Here is an 18,078-nt window from a genome sequence, read left to right as displayed (position 1 = left end):
TCTCGGTGTCTCTCGGTGTCTCTCGGTGTCTCTCGGTGTCTCTCGGTGTCTCTCGGTGTCTCTCGGTGTCTCTCGGTGTGTCTCTGTCTCTCGGTGTCTCTCTGTCTCTCGGTGTGTCTCGGTCTCGGTGTCTCTCGGTGTGTCTCGGTCTCTCGGTCTCTCTCTCTCGGTGTGTCTCTCTCTCTCGGTGTGTCTCGGTGTCTCTGTCTCTCGGTGTGTCTCGGTCTCTCTGTCTCTCGGTGTGTCTCGGTCTCTCTGTCTCTCGGTGTGTCTCGGTCTCTCTGTCTCTCGGTGTGTCTCGGTCTCTCTGTCTCTCGGTGTGTCTCGGTCTCTCTGTCTCTCGGTGTGTCTCGGTCTCTCTGTCTCTCGGTGTGTCTCGGTCTCTCTGTCTCTCGGTGTGTCTCGGTCTCTCTGTCTCTCGGTGTGTCTCGGTCTCTCGGTGTGTCTCGGTCTCTCTGTCTCTCGGTGTGTCTCGGTCTCTCTGTCTCTCGGTGTGTCTCTGTCTCTCGGTGTGTCTCGGTCTCTCGGTGTGTCTCGGTCTCTCGGTGTGTCTCGGTCTCTCGGTGTCTCTCGGTGTGTCTCGGTCTCTCGGTGTGTCTCGGTCTCTCGGTGTTTCTCGGTGTCTCTCGGTGTTTCTCGGTGTCTCTCGGTGTGTCTCGGTGTCTCTCGGTGTGTCTCGGTCTCTCGGTGTGTCTCGGTCTCTCGGTGTGTCTCGGTCTCTCGGTGTGTCTCGGTCTCTCGGTGTGTCTCGGTCTCTCGGTGTGTCTCGGTCTCTCGGTCTCTCTCGGTCTCTCGGTCTCTCTCGGTCTCTCTCTCGGTGTGTCTCGGTCTCTCGGTCTCTCTGTCTCGGTGTGTCTCGGTCTCTCGGTCTCTCTGTCTCGGTGTCTCTCGGTCTCTCGGTCTCTCGGTGTCTCTCGGTGTGTCGGTCTCTCTGTCTCTCGGTGTCTCTCGGTGTGTCTCGGTCTCTCTCTCTCGGTGTGTCTCGGTCTCTCTCTCTCGGTGTGTCTTGGTCTCTCTGTCTCTCGGTGTGTCTCGGTGTGTCTCGGTGTGTCTCGGTGTGTCTCGGTGTGTCTCGGTCTCTCGGTGTGTCTCGGTCTCTCGGTGTGTCTCGGTCTCTCGGTGTGTCTCGGTGTCTCTCGGTGTGTCTCGGTCTCTCGGTGTGTCTCGGTCTCTCGGTGTGTCTCGGTCTCTCGGTGTCTCTCGGTCTCTCGGTGTCTCTCGGTCTCTCGGTGTCTCTCGGTGTGTCTCGGTGTGTCTCGGTCTCTCGGTGTCTCTCGGTGTGTCTCGGTGTCTCTCGGTCTCTCGGTGTGTCTCGGTCTCGGTGTCTCTCGGTGTGTCTCGGTCTCGGTGTCTCTCGGTGTGTCTCGGTCTCTCTGTCTCTCGGTGTGTCTCTGTCTCTCGGTGTCTCTCGGTGTGTCTCGGTCTCTCTGTCTCTCGGTGTGTCTCGGTCTCTCTGTCTCTCGGTGTGTCTCGGTCTCTCTGTCTCTCGGTGTGTCTCGGTCTCTCTGTCTCTCGGTGTGTCTCGGTCTCTCGGTGTGTCTCGGTGTGTCTCGGTGTCTCTCGGTGTGTCTCGGTGTGTCTCGGTCTCTCGGTGTGTCTCGGTCTCTCTCTCTCGGTGTCTCTCGGTGTGTCTCGGTCTCTCTGTCTCTCGGTGTGTCTCGGTCTGTCTGTCTCTCGGTGTGTCTCGGTCTCGGTGTGTCTCGGTCTCTCGGTGTGTCTCGGTCTCTCTGTCTCTCGGTGTGTCTCAGTCTCTCTGTCTCTCGGTGTGTCTCAGTCTCTCTGTCTCTCGGTGTCTCTCGGTGTGTCTCTGTCTCTCGGTGTGTCTCGGTCTCTCTGTCTCTCGGTGTGTCTCTGTCTCTTGGTGTGTCTCTGTCTCTTGGTGTGTCTCTGTCTCTCGGTGTGTCTCGGTCTCTCGGTGTGTCTCGGTCTCTCTGTCTCTCTCTCTGTCTCTCTCTCTCTCTCGGTGTCTCTCGGTGTCTCTCGGTCTCTCGGTGTCTCTCGGTGTCTCTCGGTGTGTCTTGGTCTCTCTGTCTCTCGGTGTGTCTTGGTCTCTCTGTCTCTCGGTGTGTCTTGGTCTCTGTCTCTCGGTGTCTCTCTGTCTCTCGGTGTGTCTCGGTCTCTGTCTCTCGGTGTGTCTCGGTCTCTCGGTCTCTCTCTCTCGGTGTGTCTCGGTGTGTCTCTCTCTCTCTCGGTGTGTCTCGGTGTCTCTCTCTCTCGGTGTGTCTCGGTCTCTCTGTCTCTCGGTGTGTCTCGGTCTCTCTGTCTCTCGGTGTGTCTCGGTCTCTCTGTCTCTCGGTGTGTCTCGGTCTCTCGGTGTGTCTCGGTCTCTCGGTGTGTCTCGGTCTCTCGGTGTGTCTCGGTCTCTCGGTGTGTCTCGGTCTCTCGGTGTGTCTCGGTCTCTCGGTGTGTCTCGGTGTGTCTCGGTCTCTCGGTGTGTCTCGGTCTCTCGGTGTCTCTCGGTCTCTCGGTGTCTCTCGGTGTGTCTCGGTCTCTCGGTGTGTCTCGGTCTCTCTCTCTCGGTGTGTCTCGGTCTCTCTCTCTCGGTGTGTCTCGGTCTCTCTGTCTCTCGGTGTGTCTCGGTCTCTCTGTCTCTCGGTGTCTCTCGGTCTCTCGGTGTGTCTCGGTCTCTCTGTCTCTCGGTGTCTCTCGGTCTCTCGGTGTGTCTCGGTCTCTCGGTCTCTCGGTGTCTCTCGGTGTCTCTCGGTGTCTCTCGGTGTCTCTCGGTGTCTCTCGGTGTGTCTCGGTGTGTCTCGGTGTGTCTCGTCTCTCTGTCTCTCGGTGTGTCTCGGTGTGTCTCGTCTCTCTGTCTCTCGGTGTGTCTCGTCTCTCTGTCTCTCGGTGTGTCTCGGTCTCTCTGTCTCTCGGTGTGTCTCGGTCTCTCTGTCTCTCGGTGTGTCTCGGTCTCTCTGTCTCTCGGTGTTTCTCGGTCTCTCGGTGTGTCTCGGTCTCTCGGTGTGTCTCGGTCTCTCGGTGTCTCTCGGTGGGTCTCGGTGTGTCTCGGTCTCTCTCTCTCGGTGTCTCTCGGTGTGTCTCGGTCTCTCTGTCTCTCGGTGTGTCTCTGTCTCTCGGTGTGTCTCTGTCTCTCGGTGTGTCTCTGTCTCTCGGTGTGTCTCGGTCTCTCGGTGTGTCTCGGTCTCTCGGTGTGTCTCGGTCTCTCGGTGTGTCTCGGTCTCTCTGTCTCTCGGTCTCTCTGTCTCTCGGTCTCTCGGTCTCTCTGTCTCTCGGTCTCTCTGTCTCTCGGTCTCTCGGTCTCTCTGTCTCTCGGTCTCTCTGTCTCTCGGTCTCTCTGTCTCTCGGTCTCTCTGTCTCTCGGTCTCTCTCTGTCTCTCGGTCTCTCTGTCTCTCGGTCTCTCTCTGTCTCTCGGTCTCTCTCTGTCTCTCGGTGTGTCTCGGTCTCGGTGTCTCTCGGTGTGTCTCGGTCTCTCGGTCTCTCTCTCTCGGTGTGTCTCGGTGTCTCTCTCTCTCGGTGTGTCTCGGTGTCTCTGTCTCTCGGTGTGTCTCGGTCTCTCTGTCTCTCGGTGTGTCTCGGTCTCTCTGTCTCTCGGTGTGTCTCGGTCTCTCTGTCTCTCGGTGTGTCTCGGTCTCTCTGTCTCTCGGTGTGTCTCTCTCTCTGGGTGTGTCTCGGTCTCTCTGTCTCGGTGTGTCTCGGTCTCTCTGTCTCTCGGTGTGTCTCGGTCTCTCTGTCTCTCGGTGTGTCTCGGTCTCTCTGTCTCTCGGTGTGTCTCGGTCTCTCTGTCTCTCGGTGTGTCTCGGTCTCTCTGTCTCTCGGTGTGTCTCGGTCTCTCGGTCTCTCGGTGTGTCTCGGTCTCTCGGTCTCTCGGTGTGTCTCGGTCTCTCGGTGTGTCTCGGTCTCTCGGTGTGTCTCGGTCTCTCGGTGTGTCTCGGTCTCTCGGTGTGTCTCGGTCTCTCGGTGTGTCTCGGTCTCTCGGTGTCTCTCGGTGTCTCTCGGTGTCTCTCGGTGTCTCTCGGTGTCTCGGTGTGTCTCGGTCTCTCTGTCTCTCGGTGTGTCTCGGTCTCTCTGTCTCTCGGTGTGTCTCTCTCTCTCGGTGTGTCTCGGTCTCTCTGTCTCTCGGTGTGTCTCGGTCTCTCTGTCTCTCGGTGTGTCTCGGTCTCTCTGTCTCTCGGTGTGTCTCGGTCTCTCTGTCTCTCGGTGTGTCTCGGTCTCTCTGTCTCTCGGTGTGTCTCGGTCTCTCGGTGTGTCTCGGTCTCTCGGTGTGTCTCGGTCTCTCGGTGTGTCTCGGTCTCTCTCGGTGTGTCTCGGTCTCTCGGTGTGTCTCGGTCTCTCGGTGTCTCTCGGTGTCTCTCGGTGTCTCTCGGTGTGTCTCGGTGTCTCTCGGTGTGTCTCGGTGTGTCTCGGTCTCTCGGTGTGTCTCGGTCTCTCGGTGTGTCTCTCGGTGTGTCTCGGTCTCTCGGTGTGTCTCTCGGTGTGTCTCGGTCTCTCGGTGTGTTCGGGTCTCTCGGTGTTGTGTCTCGGTCTCTCGGTGTGTCTCGGTCTCTCGGTGTGTCTCTCGGTGTGTCTCGGTCTCTCGGTGTGTCTCTCGGTGTGTCTCGGTCTCTCGGTGTGTCTCGGTCTCTCGGTGTGTCTCGGTCTCTCGGTGTGTCTCGGTCTCTCTCGGTGTGTCTCGGTCTCTCGGTCTCTCTCGGTGTGTCTCGGTCTCTCGTTCTCTCTCTCGGTGTGTCTCGGTCTCTCGGTCTCTCTGTCTCTCGGTGTCTCTCGGTGTGTCGGTCTCTCTGTCTCTCGGTGTCTCTCGGTGTGTCTCGGTCTCTCTCTCTCGGTGTGTCTAGGTCTCTCTGTCTCTCGGTGTGTCTCGGTGTGTCTCGGTGTGTCTCGGTGTGTCTCGGTCTCTCGGTGTGTCTCGGTCTCTCGGTGTGTCTCGGTCTCTCGGTGTGTCTCGGTGTCTCTCGGTGTCTCTCGGTGTGTCTCGGTGTGTCTCGGTCTCTCGGTGTGTCTCGGTCTCGGTGTCTCTCGGTGTGTCTCGGTCTCTCTGTCTCTCGGTGTGTCTCGGTCTCTCGGTGTGTCTCGGTCTCTCGGTGTGTCTCGGTGTGTCTCGGTCTCTCGGTGTGTCTCTCGGTGTGTCTCGGTCTCTCGGTGTCTCTCGGTGTGTCTCGGTGTGTCTCGGTCTCTCGGTGTGTCTCGGTCTCTCTCTCTCGGTGTCTCTCGGTGTGTCTCGGTCTCTCTCTCTCGGTGTCTCTCGGTGTGTCTCGGTCTCTCTCTCTCGGTGTCTCTCGGTGTGTCTCGGTCTCTCTGTCTCTCGGTGTGTCTCTGTGCCTCTCTCTCGGTCTGTGCCTCTCTCTCGGTCTGTGTGTCTCTCTCGGTCTGTGTGTGTCTGTCTGTCGGTCTCACACACACTGTTGTGACTTAACATTAATCTGAAGACTTATTTATCTAATCAACTAACTATGTTTAATTGTTACCCGATTTAAATTAATCGTGATGGATCTGGGGTACCACGAGAGCGGTTCTTTAGAGTTACCATCTCCCGAATTAAACTGTAAATGTTTATAAACAGTCAACTTATTAATCATAACCTAATATATCATTCTGAACAGTCGTAACCTCCTTGCATCTGCAAAAACCTGAGCCTTACTTATGATTCAGTACTAGACAAATTGGTTTAATTATTTATTTACTAGGTAGTAAATGGTAACACATGATAAACATATACACTTAATATGTTAAAAACAGGTCCCTAGCAGACTGATAACAATATGGCTGCTTGTTACAAAAGACATGGAGATGGCGTGAGAGAGAGCGGGACAGAGTAACTTAACCTCTCTGGCGCATGTGGGACGAACTCGTCCCACCTACGTAACAGCCACTGAAATCCAGTGGCGCGATTTTTGAATCGTTTGAAATACTATTACTTCAATTTCTCAAACATATGACTATTTTACAGCTATTTAAAGACAAGAATCTCGTTAATCTAACCACACTGTCCGATTTCAAAAAGGCTTTACAACGAAAGCAAAACATTAGATTATGTCAGCAGAGTGCCCAGCCAGAAATAATCAGACACCCATTTTTCAAGCTAGCATATCATGTCACATAAACCCAAACCACAGCTAAATGCAGCACTAACCTTTTATGATCTTCATCAGATGACACACCTAGGACATTGTGTTATACAATACATGCATGTCTGTTCAATCAAGTTCATATTTATATCAAAAAACAGCTTTTTACATTAGCATGTGACGTTCAGAAAAAGCATAACCCCCGCAAACTTTCGGGGAATTTACTAACAGTTTGCTAAATTACTCACGATAAACGTTCACAAAAAGCATAACAATTATTTTAAGAATTATAGATGCATTACTCCTCTATGCACTCGATATGTCCGATTTTAAAATAGCTTTTCGGATGAAGCACATTTTGCAATACTCTAAGTACATAGCCCGGCATCACGGGCTAGTTATTTAGACACCCGGCAAGATTAGCCTTCATCAAAATCATATTTCCTATAAGAAAAATGTTCTTACCTTTCCTGTTCTTCGTCAGAATGCAGTCCCACGACTTCTACTTCAATAACAAATGTAGGTTTGGTCCCAAATAATCAATCGTTATATCCAAACAGCGACGTTTTGTTCGTGAGTTCTAGACACTATCAGAATACTAAATCACGGTCTTGCGCATGGCGCATGGCTTGACAAAAAATTTCTAAATATTCCATTACCGTACTTCGAAGCATGTCAACCGCTGTTTAAAACCAATTTTTATGCCATTTATCTCGTAGAAAAGCGATAATATTCCGACCGGGAATATGCAATGAGCCTAAACAGCCGAATTAAATTTCTCCACAGGGGCGAATCGTGCACGCGCCTCATTCAAAGGTCCTCTGATCCGCCACTTACCAAAGGCGATAATGTGTTTCAGCCTGAGGCTGCCTCGTCAACCTTCAGGTATTTCCCGGGTTCTGAGAGCCTATCGGAGCCCTGGGAATTGTCACGTTACAGCTAAGATCCTTACTTTTCAATAAACAGATGCAAGACGCACGACTCCTTGTCAGACAGGGTACTTCCTGCATGAAACCTTGTCAGGTTTTTGCCTGCCATAGGAGTTCTGTTATACTCACAGACACCATTCAAACAGTTTTAGAAACTTTAGTGTGTTTTCTATCCAAACCTGAACAATAATATGCATATTCTAGCTTCTGAGTTGGTGTAGGAGGCAGTTAAAAATGGGCACACATTTTTTCCAAAATTCTCAATGCTTCCCCCTAGCCCGTAGAGGTTAACGCAGGTACATTTAGAAACTACTCTGTTATAGTACTCTTATACTTTGCACACGAACCGCCGGCCGCTTGCACGTGAATGTATTTACGTGCAATTCCTTGGTTCGCCGTGTATCTCTCGGGAACCGGGCCGCCTTAGAAAGGGAGTTGGGCCTTTTCGCGGCACACTTGTAAGGCTCTGATTGTCCCAAAATGGTTGCACAAGTCTTCTACTGTTGTTCTCCTCTACAGTTGTCCAGTAACCGGTGACTTGTCGTGTAGTCCTGAACAGAACTACAGAGTTGATTCTCCTTCCATTCGCTGTGGAAGATGCCTATTTGAAGATGGGCTAGCCAGCCGTGTCGATGGTTCGCAGTAGGGTGATGAGATGGTTTGAGCAGAGTAATAGAATGGTCCCACTTAAATTCACTTTTCTAGATACTGAGGACAGCTAATCAGCCGTACCAGTGATTCTCTGGGAGGTGAGTTTATCGTCTCTACCTCGCGTTGTGTTTGAGTTCAGACCACAGACCTGCAGCTCTAGGTCTCTCTGGTCTGATATGTTAATTCTTAACCCATCCTTTTATACAGTTTGTTAGGAGACGGTTCAGTCAGGCTGACGCTCTGACCTCACTCCTTACTGTGCACAGTTATAGAAACACTTTTCTCTTATCGTTTCTCAAATCACATCCCTCAACAAAAAACATTATTTTCATATTTCATGCACAACACATAGGATGGAAACTTTGTACTTGTAGTGGGTATACTTTCCAAGTTACAGTATTTTCTTTATCATTTTTTTAAAGCCATCACAAAATAGCAACCAAAACGACTTCACTGTTCTTTTGGGTGGAAGGTAGCCTAGTTGTTAGAGCGTTGGGCCAGTAACCGAAAGGTTGCTAGATCGAATCCCCGATCTGACGAGGTAAAAATATGTCGTTCTGCCCCTGAACAAGGCAATTAACCCACTGTTCTTAACTTCTTGGGGCTATGTGGGACGCTAGCGTGCCACCCGTGGCGCACCCTATCAACAGCAGGTGCATTTCAAGAGCGGCAAATTTGAAACCAAATAAATGTCAAAATTCTAATTTCTCAAACATACAACTAACTTACACCCTTTGAAAGATAAACATCTCCTTAATCTAACCACGTTGTCCGATTTCAAAAAGGTTTTACGGCGAAAGCATAAAGTTAGGTTATGTTAGGAGAGTACATTGACAATAGCTGTGTGTAATGTATTGTCAATTCAAAGACAGGCGTCACCAAAACCATAAAATCAGCTAAAATTATGCACTAACCTTTTACAATCTCCATCAGATGACACTCCTAGGACATTATGTTAGACAATGCATGCATTTTTAGTTCTATCAAGTTCATATTTATATCCAAAAACAGCGTTTTACTATGGCGTTGATGTTCAGGAAATCGTTTCCCTTCAATAACCGGCAGTCAAGTCATGACAACAAAATAATTAATTAATATTAGAAAACATTGGTAAAATATTATATTGTCATTCAAAGAATTATAGATTTACATCTCTTGAACGCAATCGACTTGCCAGATTTAAAAATAACCTTACTGGGAAATCACACTTTGCAATAATCTGAGCACTGCGCCCAGAAAAATACGCTTTGCGATACAGACTAACCGCCATGTTGGAGACATCTAAAATCGAAAATACTATGTAAATAATCCATTACCTTTTGATTGTCTTCATCAGATGTCACTTCCAGGAATCCCAGGTCCATAACGAATGTAGTTTTGTTCAAAAAAGCTCCGTGTTGTTAGCACATGATCTAAGCCAGCCGGACTTCACTTCACGAACGGAAAAAATATATTTACGTTCGTTCAAACATGTCAAATGTTGTATCGCATAAATCATTAGTGCCTTTTTTAACCAGAACATGAATAAAATTCAAGGCAGACGATTGCGTTCTCTTTTAAACCGTATTGGAACGAGAGTACCCAACATGAACTCGCGCGCCAGGTGTCTAATGGGCCATCACCGTTCCAAGGCTCTTGTTCGGTCAGATCTCACAGTATAAGACTCAAAACACTTTGTAAAGGCTGGTGACATCTAGTGGAAGCAATAGGAAGTGCCAAAACATTCCTCAGACCCTTTGTTTTTCAATGGCATAGGCTTAAAGTCAATTCAACACATCAGGTATCCACTTCCTGTCAGAATCTGTCTCAGGGTTTTGCCTGCCAAATGAGTTCTGTTATACTCACAGACACCATTCAAACAGTTTTAGAAACTTTAGGGTGTTTTCTATCCATATATAATAAGTATATGCATATTGTAGTTACTGGGTAGGATTAGTAACCAGATTAAATCGGGTACATTTTTTTTTATCCAGCCGTGAAAATACTGCCCCCTATACCATAACAGGTTAACTGACTTGCATAGTTAAATAAAGGTTAAATAAAAAAAATGAAAACCTCTTTAGATCGCCTCTGACTATTCCCCACGTTCTATGTTAGAAACATTGTTCCAATAGTTGCCCTTGAACGTGTTAGTTTTGGGGGGGACAAACTCCTGAAACAAAGGCACATTCCTTTGGTGAAAATGGAGAGGGAGAGATGGATGTTCTGTCCTTGATTTATAACAGGGTGTGGGTTTTTTAACCCCCACCAGTTTCTTCCTCCCCCCCTCTGTGGGTGAGAGGGGGTCTGGTTGAAGTCATTCATTGCAAACCTGATCTGACCTATTTGAATCCTCATAGGACAGTCATGACAACACACTGACACACACACACACAGTATCCTCCCTCCCTCACACACTCATTCACTCACTCACATTTACTGTGAAACTACAATTGGAGAAACTGGAATACACAGGAATGCTCATTCAAATGACCTCTTACTACTATCTCTTCCGCTACTAACTGGGGACTCGCACTTCGTGAGATAATCGGCGACTCAGCGACCAGTCATTTTCAATGAACGTAGATGCACAGCAGCAGCCAACATTCAACAATTCAAATTTCAGTGACGCGACAGCCAATTGGGAAAGGGCAGCTCTTGCCATTGGCTATAACAACTGCCGTCCTGCATTCTGTTTGAATGATACACCGACCAGGAGAGATCTCAACGACTTGCTCATTTGATTATCATCTCGGCAAGTGTGCATCGTCCAGAGTTATGAACTTCTCTTACTCTCTCTCAGTTGCAGTCTCTTTCCCTTTCTCCCCATCTGTGTTGTCAGGTTTCGAGCTGGGCTTTGCCATGGCCAGTCCCAATGCCCTGGTGCTGTGGGAGGCTCAGTTCGGAGACTTCCACAACACAGCCCAGTGCATCATCGACCAGTTCATCTGCCCCGGCCAGGCCAAGTGGGTCCGCCAGAACGGCATCGTCCTGCTGCTGCCCCACGGCATGGAGGGAATGGTGAGTCCTCCAGAGCGCCAATTGGAGGGAGGAGATGGAGTGACAATTGTTCATAATCATTAATTTACCCTTTTACACATTTACACAATCATTAATTTACAATGACTTATCAATGACTCAAAACCAGCTCAGTTAACCTGTCTGGGGTATGTGGGACGATTTCGTCCCACCTACGTAACAGCTACTGATATTCCAGTGGCGCGATTTTTGAATCGTTAGAAATACTATTACTTCAATTTCTCAAACATATGACTATTTTACAGCTATTTAAAGACAAGAATCTCGTTAATCTAACCCCACTGTCCGATTTCAAAAAGGCTTTACAACGAAAGCAAAACATTAGATTATGTCAGCAGAGTGCCCAGCCAGAAAAAATCAGACAGCCATTTTTCAAGCTAGCATATCATGTCACATAAACCCAAACCACAGCTAAATGCAGCACTAACCTTTGATGATCTTCATCAGATGACACACCTAGGACATTGTGTTATACAATACATGCATGTCTGTTCAATCAAGTTCATATTTATATCAAAAAACAGCTTTTTGCATTAGCATGTGACGTTCAGAAAACGCATAACCCCCGGCAACCTTCCGTTGAATTTACTAACAGTTTGCTAAATTACTCACGATAAACGCTCACAAAAAGCATAACAATTATTTTAAGAATTATAGATACATTACTCCTCTATGCACTCGATATGTCCGATTTTAAAATAGCTTTTCGGATGAAGCACATTTTGCAATAATCTAAGTACATAGCCCGGCATTACAGGGCTAGCTATTTAGATACCCACCCAGGTCAGCATCCACCAAAATCACATTTCCTATAAGAAAAATGTTCTTACCTTGCTTGTTCTTCATCAGAATACACTGCCAGGACTTCTACTTCAATAACAAATGTTGGTTTGGTCCCAAATAATCCATCGTTATATCCAAACAGCGACGTTTTGTTCGTGAGTTCTAGAATGCTTCTTCCCGGTTTCGCGCATGGCGCATTGGCGTGTCAAAAATGTCTAAATATTCCATTACCGTACTTCGAAGCATGTCAACCGCTGTTTAAAACCAATTTTTATGCCATTTATGTCGTAGAGAAGTGATAATATTCCGACCGGGAGTATGCATTGAGCCTAAACAGCCGAATAAAATTTCTCCTCAGAAGCGACTCATGCACGCGCATCATTCAAAGGTCCTCGGAGCATCCACTTACAAAAGGCGATAATATGTTTCAACCTAAGGCTCCCTCGTAAACCTTCAGTTATTTCGCGGGCTCTGAGAGCCTATTGGAGCCCTGGGAATTGTCACGTTACAGCTAAGATCCTTACTTTTCAATAAAAAGATGCAAGACGCACGACTCCTTGTCAGACAGGGTACTTCCTGCTTGAAACCTTGTCAGGTTTTTGCCTGCCATAGGAGTTCTGTTATACTCACAGACACCATTCAAACAGTTTTAGAAAATTCAGAGTGTTTTCTATCCAAACCTGAACAATAATATGCATATTCTAGCTTCTGAGTTGGTGTAGGATGCAGTTAAAAATGGGAACATATTTTTCCAAAATTCTCAATACTGCCCCCTAGCCCAGACAGGTTAATCCCTACCATTGTGTAAATGAGTCGTCATAATTCTGTATCAAATGTACATTATCCTAGTTGGCAGACACAATGTAAGAAACTTAATTTATGTACCCCCAGTTGCCCTGAATGCCTCTGTTAATCCTACAGCTATTGGATGCAGTAATCATGAGCCTATGAACCAGAGTTACTGTTAGCACTGAGGCGGTGTGCCCTAGTAGGAAGACCCCTCTGCGCAGCTCACCCTGTACTGTCAAGTCTACTTCTGATAAGTTTCCCAGTAAAGCATTAAAAACAATTAAGCAACCCAGAAAGTGGTAAAATTTGCTCATATTAACATATGTAGCCTGAGAAACAAGGTCCATGAAGTCGTTAACTTGCTTGTAACAGATGACATTCATATTCTATATCTGAAACTCACTTAGATAATACCTTTGATACAGTGGTAGCAATACATGGTTATACCATTTACCGAAAATACAGAAATGCCAACGGGGGGCAGTGTTACAGTCTATATAAAGAACCACATTCCTGTAAAGCTTAGAGACGATCTAATGTTAAATACTGTTGAAGTAATATGGCTACAGATTCATTTGCCTCACCTAAAGCCCATTCTTGTGGGAAGCTGCTATCGACTTTAAGTGCTAACAGTCAGTATCTGGATAATATGTGTGAAATGTTTGATAATGTATGTGATATCAACAGAGAAGTATATTTTCTGGGTGATTTTAAATATTGACTTGCTCTCATCAAGCTGCCCACTCAAGAAAAAGCTTCAAACTGTAACCAGTGCCTGCAGCCTGGATCAGGTTGTCAGTCAACCTTCCAGGGTAGTTACAAACAGCACACGAATGAAATCATCATGTATTGATCACGTTTTTACTAATGCCGCAGATATTTGCTTTAAAGCAGTATCCAAATCCATAGGATCTAGTGATCACAATATAATAGCCATATCTAGGAAAACCAAAGTTCCAAAGGCTGGGCCTAATATAGTGTAAGAGGTCATACAAGAAGTTTTGTAGTGATTCATATGTTGATTTAAATAATATTTGCTGGTCTGTGGTGTGTGAGCAACCAGACGCTTGCTTAGTCCAGTTACTAATAAGTACGCACCCATTAAGAAAATGACTGTAAAAACTGTTAAATCCCCTTGGATTGATGAGGAATTAAAAAATTGTATGGTTGAGAGAGATGAGGCAAAAGAAATGGCAAATCGGTCTGGTTGTACAACTGATTGGCAAACGTACAGCAAATTAAGAAATCATGTGACTAAGCTAAATCAAAAGAAACTATACTTTGAAACAAATATACATTATATAGAAAATTATATTAAAAAGCTTTGGAGCACCTTAAATGACGTTTTGGGGGGAAAAGCCAACTCAGCTCCATCATTCATTGAATCAGATGGCTAATTTATCACAAAACCCACTGGTATTTAATGACTTTTTCATTGGCAAGACAAACATGCCAGCAACAAACGCTGACACTACACATCCAAGTATATCTGACCAAATTATGAAAGACAAGAATTGTACTTTTGAATTCTGTAAAGTCAGTGTGGAAGAGGTGAAAAAATGATTGTTGTCTATCAACAATGACAAGCCACCAGGGTCTGACAATCTGGATGGAAAATGACTGAGGATAATAGCGGACGATATTGCCACTCCTAATTGCCACATCTTCAATTTAAGCCTACTAGAAAGTGTGTGCCCTCAGGCCTGGAGGGAAGCTAATGTTATTCCACTACCCAAGAAGAGTAAAGCCCCCTTTACTGGCTCAAATAGTCAACCAATCAAATGGTGTTTGACCAGACAATGCTATTTCACAGTAAACAAATTGACAACAGACTTTCAGCACGCAAAGAGAGAAGGACACTCAACAAGCACAGCACTTACACAAATGACTTATGATTGGCTGAGCGAAATTGATGATAAAATGATTGTGGGGGCTGTCTTGTTAGACATCAGTGGGTGAACGCAGAGGGTGTTCTTTTAATGGAAGTCTCAAACATAATCCAGGTAGAATCAGGAATTCCCCAGGGTAGCTGTTTAGGCCCATTAAGAGCTGCAGTTTAAGAATGGGGAGCAAGGAATAAGTTAGTCCTAAATATTTCAAAAACTTAAAGCATTGTATTTGGGACAAATCATTCACTAAACTCTAAACCTCAACTACGTCTCGTAATGAATAATGTGGAAATTGAGCAAGTTGACTAAACTGCTTGGAGTTACTCTGGATTGTATATGGTCATGATCAAAACATATTGATACAACAGTAGCTAAGATGGGGAGAAGTCTGTCCATAATAAAGTGCTGCTCTGCATTCTTAACAAGGCAGGTCCTACAGGCCCTGGTTTTGTCACACCTGGACTACTGTTCAGTCGTGTGGTGAGGTGCCACAAAGAGGGACTTGAGAAAATCGCAGTTGGCTCAGAACAGGGCAGCATGGCTGGCCCTTTAAAGTACACAAGAGAGCTAACATTAATGACATGCATGTCAATCGCTCATGAATCAAAGTGGAAGCGAGATTGACTTCCTCATTACTTGTTTTTGTAAGAGGTGTTGACAAGCTGAAGGTACCAAGCTGTCTGTTTAAAACACTAGCAAATCAAATGTATTTATATAGCCCTTCGTATATCAGCTGAAATCTCAAAGTGCTGTACAGAAACCCAGCCTAAAACCCCAAACAGCAAGCAATGCATGTGAAAGAAGCACGGTGGCTAGGAAAAACTCCCTAGGAAAAACTCCCTAGAAAGGCCAAAAACCTAGGAAGAAACCTAGAGAGGAACCAGGCTATGAGGGGTGGCCAGTCCTCTTCTGGCTGTGCACACAGCTCGGACACCCATGCATATGCCACGAGGTCTCTTCACAGTCCCCAAGTCCAGAACAGACTATGGGAGGCACACAGTACTACATAGAGCCATGACTACATGGATCTCTATTCCACATACGGTAACTGATGCAATCAGTAGAATCAGATTTAAAAAGCAGATAAAAATACATCTTATGGAACAGCGGGGTCTGTGAAGTAACATAGGCACAAACACATGCATACACACATGATAACATGCGCACTATACACACGTACACATGGATTTTGTGTTGTAGATATGTGATAGTGGTGTATGGGCCTGAGGGCACACAGTGTGTTGTGAATTCTGTAATGTTTTTAAAATTGTATAACTTCCTTAATTCTGCCTGACCCCTGGAAGGCAGCAGCTAATGGATATCCATAATAAATACAAATATACTTTACCCAAAGCATGTAGTGTATCTACTTTTTTTTATTTTTCTTTTACATTTTTAGTCATTTAGCAGAAGCTCTTATCCAGAGCGACTTACAGTAGTGAATGCATACATTTCATTTCATACATTTTTTTTCTGTGCTGGCCCCCCGTGGGAATCGAACCCACAACCCTGGCGTTGCAAACACCATGCTCTACCAACTGAGCTACAGGGAAGGCTGTAAAGTTAGTTACACGATTATACAATGACTGTGCCACCTCCTTTCTCTTCTCTCCACAGGGCCCAGAACACTCCTCTGCTCGTCCAGAGAGGTTCCTCCAGATGTGCAACGATGATCCTGATGTGCTCCCAGTGGGTCGATCCCTGCCTCCTAATCATTCTGCACTGCCTCTTGTATCCAAAATACCACTCACTTTCATTTACTCGTTCATGCCTGACATAGCTAGACATTTTCTTCCAAACAGATTCTATGCTTTCTTTGGGGTAATGTTATTAAAAGAATACTGCAAGATTCTGGCAATGTGCTACCGTACCTGTAGACTTCCAGTCATTGCGTTAACGCTAGTTACCATTGGCTCGTGAAGCTTCCTTCATACTGCACGCAGAGATATAAAAGTGGTATCCACAAGTTAATCTGACTGGGTAAATCAGAATCATACAGTATCCCTTCAAGGCAATTTTGCAACTGAAACGGGTGGTTGAAGTGTCTCCCGCACACTGTGTGTACTCGCAAATGTACCGTAATTTCCGGACTATTAAGCGCACCTGAATATAAGCCGCACCCACTGAATTTAAAAAAATATATTATTTTGAACATAAATAAGCCTCACATGTCTATAAGCCGCAGGTGCCTACCGGTACATTGAAACAAATTAACTTTACACAGGCTTTAACGAAACACGGCTTGTAACAAAAATAAATAGGCTTTAACGAAACACTGCTTGTAACAAAAAATTAAACATTTGCGGTAAGCTTTAGTGTCTTTTCCTCAAGCTGCTGTTTCCAACGTCTTATCATCGAGTCATTAAGACCAAGCTCCCGTGCAGCAGCTCTATTTCCTTTTCCAACAGCCAGATCAATCGCCTTCAACTTGAAAGCTGCATCATATGCATTTCTATATGCATATGCATTTCTCCGTGTCTTTGCCATGATGAGGGTGACAAAATGACTACCGTAATCAGAATGATGGGAAGTTTGAGAGCGCTCGATTTAATCTAAACAGTAAACAAAAAAGTTGTTTGACCTTAACCCGTTCGGCAATTTCATTGGTCTAATGAAAGCTTCATGCCGCCAAAAAACTGAGCACGTCACAGAATGTTTTTTTGGAAGGGCAAAAAAAATGTAAGCGGGTAAAATCCATATATTAGCCGTGTCATTGTTTAAGCCGCGATGTTCAAAGCCTGGGAAAAAAAGTTGTGGCTTATAGTCCGGAATTTACAGTATACATTAGTCACATTGTCTTCATGTCTGACGAAGGTCTAAGACTGAGGGGGTAGAATATAAAAGTCCCATAAACAGAATTGCAAATTCAAATTTAAACACACCTAAAGCTTCAGTGGCATGGTACGTAATGTGAGAACACAAAGTATCAGTGGAAGTGTAGACTGTATGTGGATGAAACAGTGACTGGTCCTTTACCCTTTCCTCTCACCCTCCTCCCCACCAGAGCATCACAGACGACTTTGCCATTCGCCAGCTCCATGACTGCAACTGGATTGTGGTCAACTGCTCCAACCCTGGCAACTTCTTCCACGTGCTGAGGCGGCAGATTCTGGCGCCCTTCAGGAAGCCTGTGAGTCCCCGTCAACAACAGGTTTACCCTAAAGCTGCTTATTAGAGCTCATTGACCTCTGATCTGTCCTCTTTTCTAGCTCATTGTTTTCACCCCCAAATCCCTGCTGCGCCACCCTGATGCAAGGTCCAACTTTGACGAGATGTTGCCAGGTAAGAGTGCTTGTGTGTTTGCGTGCGTGTTTGTTGGTGTGTGGGCGTGTGTGAAGGACAGTGCTGGTGTATATGCCATTTGGATGTCTGGCAGTCAGTGAGTGTTGCCGTGTCCCAACGCTGTGTTCCAGGCACAGAATTCCAGCGTCTGATCCCAGACAGTGGCCCCGTGACCCAGAACCCAGCCGGGGTGAAACGCATAGTCTTCTGCACAGGAAAGGTGTACTACGAGCTAACTAAGGAACGCAAGGCCCACGGCATGGAAGACATGGTCGCCATTGCTCGCATGGAGCAGGTAGCTACACACACACTCAACACGTATACAGGCATACATCTCAGGGCTCCTACATACATAAAGGTATGTGCTAGAAAAATGCTCAGTTGAAAGGTGAAAAGAATTGAACTTTTGCCTGACCTAAAGTGTTTGACGTGTTCTCTGTATATGGTGACCTAAACCGACGGGTGCTCCCTTTAGCTATCCGAGCTACCTTCCCCTTACTCATGACATGACATGGTCCTTGTCTCTCTGTATGCAGCTGTCTCCGTTCCCCTTCGACCTAGTGAAGGCTGAGTCCAAGAAGTACCCCAATGCCGACCTGGTGTGGTGCCAGGAGGAGCACAAGAACCAGGGCTACTATGACTATGTCAAGCCCCGCATGCGCACCACCATCGAACGCGCCAAGCCAGTCTGGTAAACAAACCCTTCATCTGTTCTTGTCTTC

General features: G+C 46.6%; 1 protein-coding gene across 7 annotated transcripts in view; it reads left to right on the top strand.

The window, feature by feature from the left end:
• The window catches only part of LOC115199694 (2-oxoglutarate dehydrogenase, mitochondrial), a 139,269-nt gene that overhangs the window by 119,534 nt on the left and 1,657 nt on the right, over positions 1-18,078 (top strand). For all 7 annotated transcript variants that reach the window (XM_029762002.1, XM_029762000.1, XM_029761999.1 and 4 more), the window contains 6 exons: positions 10,417-10,595; positions 15,692-15,763; positions 17,079-17,204; positions 17,284-17,356; positions 17,488-17,651; positions 17,893-18,047. In XM_029762002.1, the coding sequence (XP_029617862.1) occupies positions 10,417-10,595; positions 15,692-15,763; positions 17,079-17,204; positions 17,284-17,356; positions 17,488-17,651; positions 17,893-18,047 (769 nt within the window). The remainder of the gene's footprint in view (positions 1-10,416; positions 10,596-15,691; positions 15,764-17,078; positions 17,205-17,283; positions 17,357-17,487; positions 17,652-17,892; positions 18,048-18,078) is intronic.

This window comes from Salmo trutta, chromosome 9 (assembly GCF_901001165.1).
Source record: "Salmo trutta chromosome 9, fSalTru1.1, whole genome shotgun sequence".
Classification (NCBI taxonomy): Eukaryota; Metazoa; Chordata; class Actinopteri; order Salmoniformes; family Salmonidae; genus Salmo; species Salmo trutta.
Note: the sequence above shows the minus strand (reverse complement) of the source record. Positions and strands in the feature narration are given on the sequence as shown.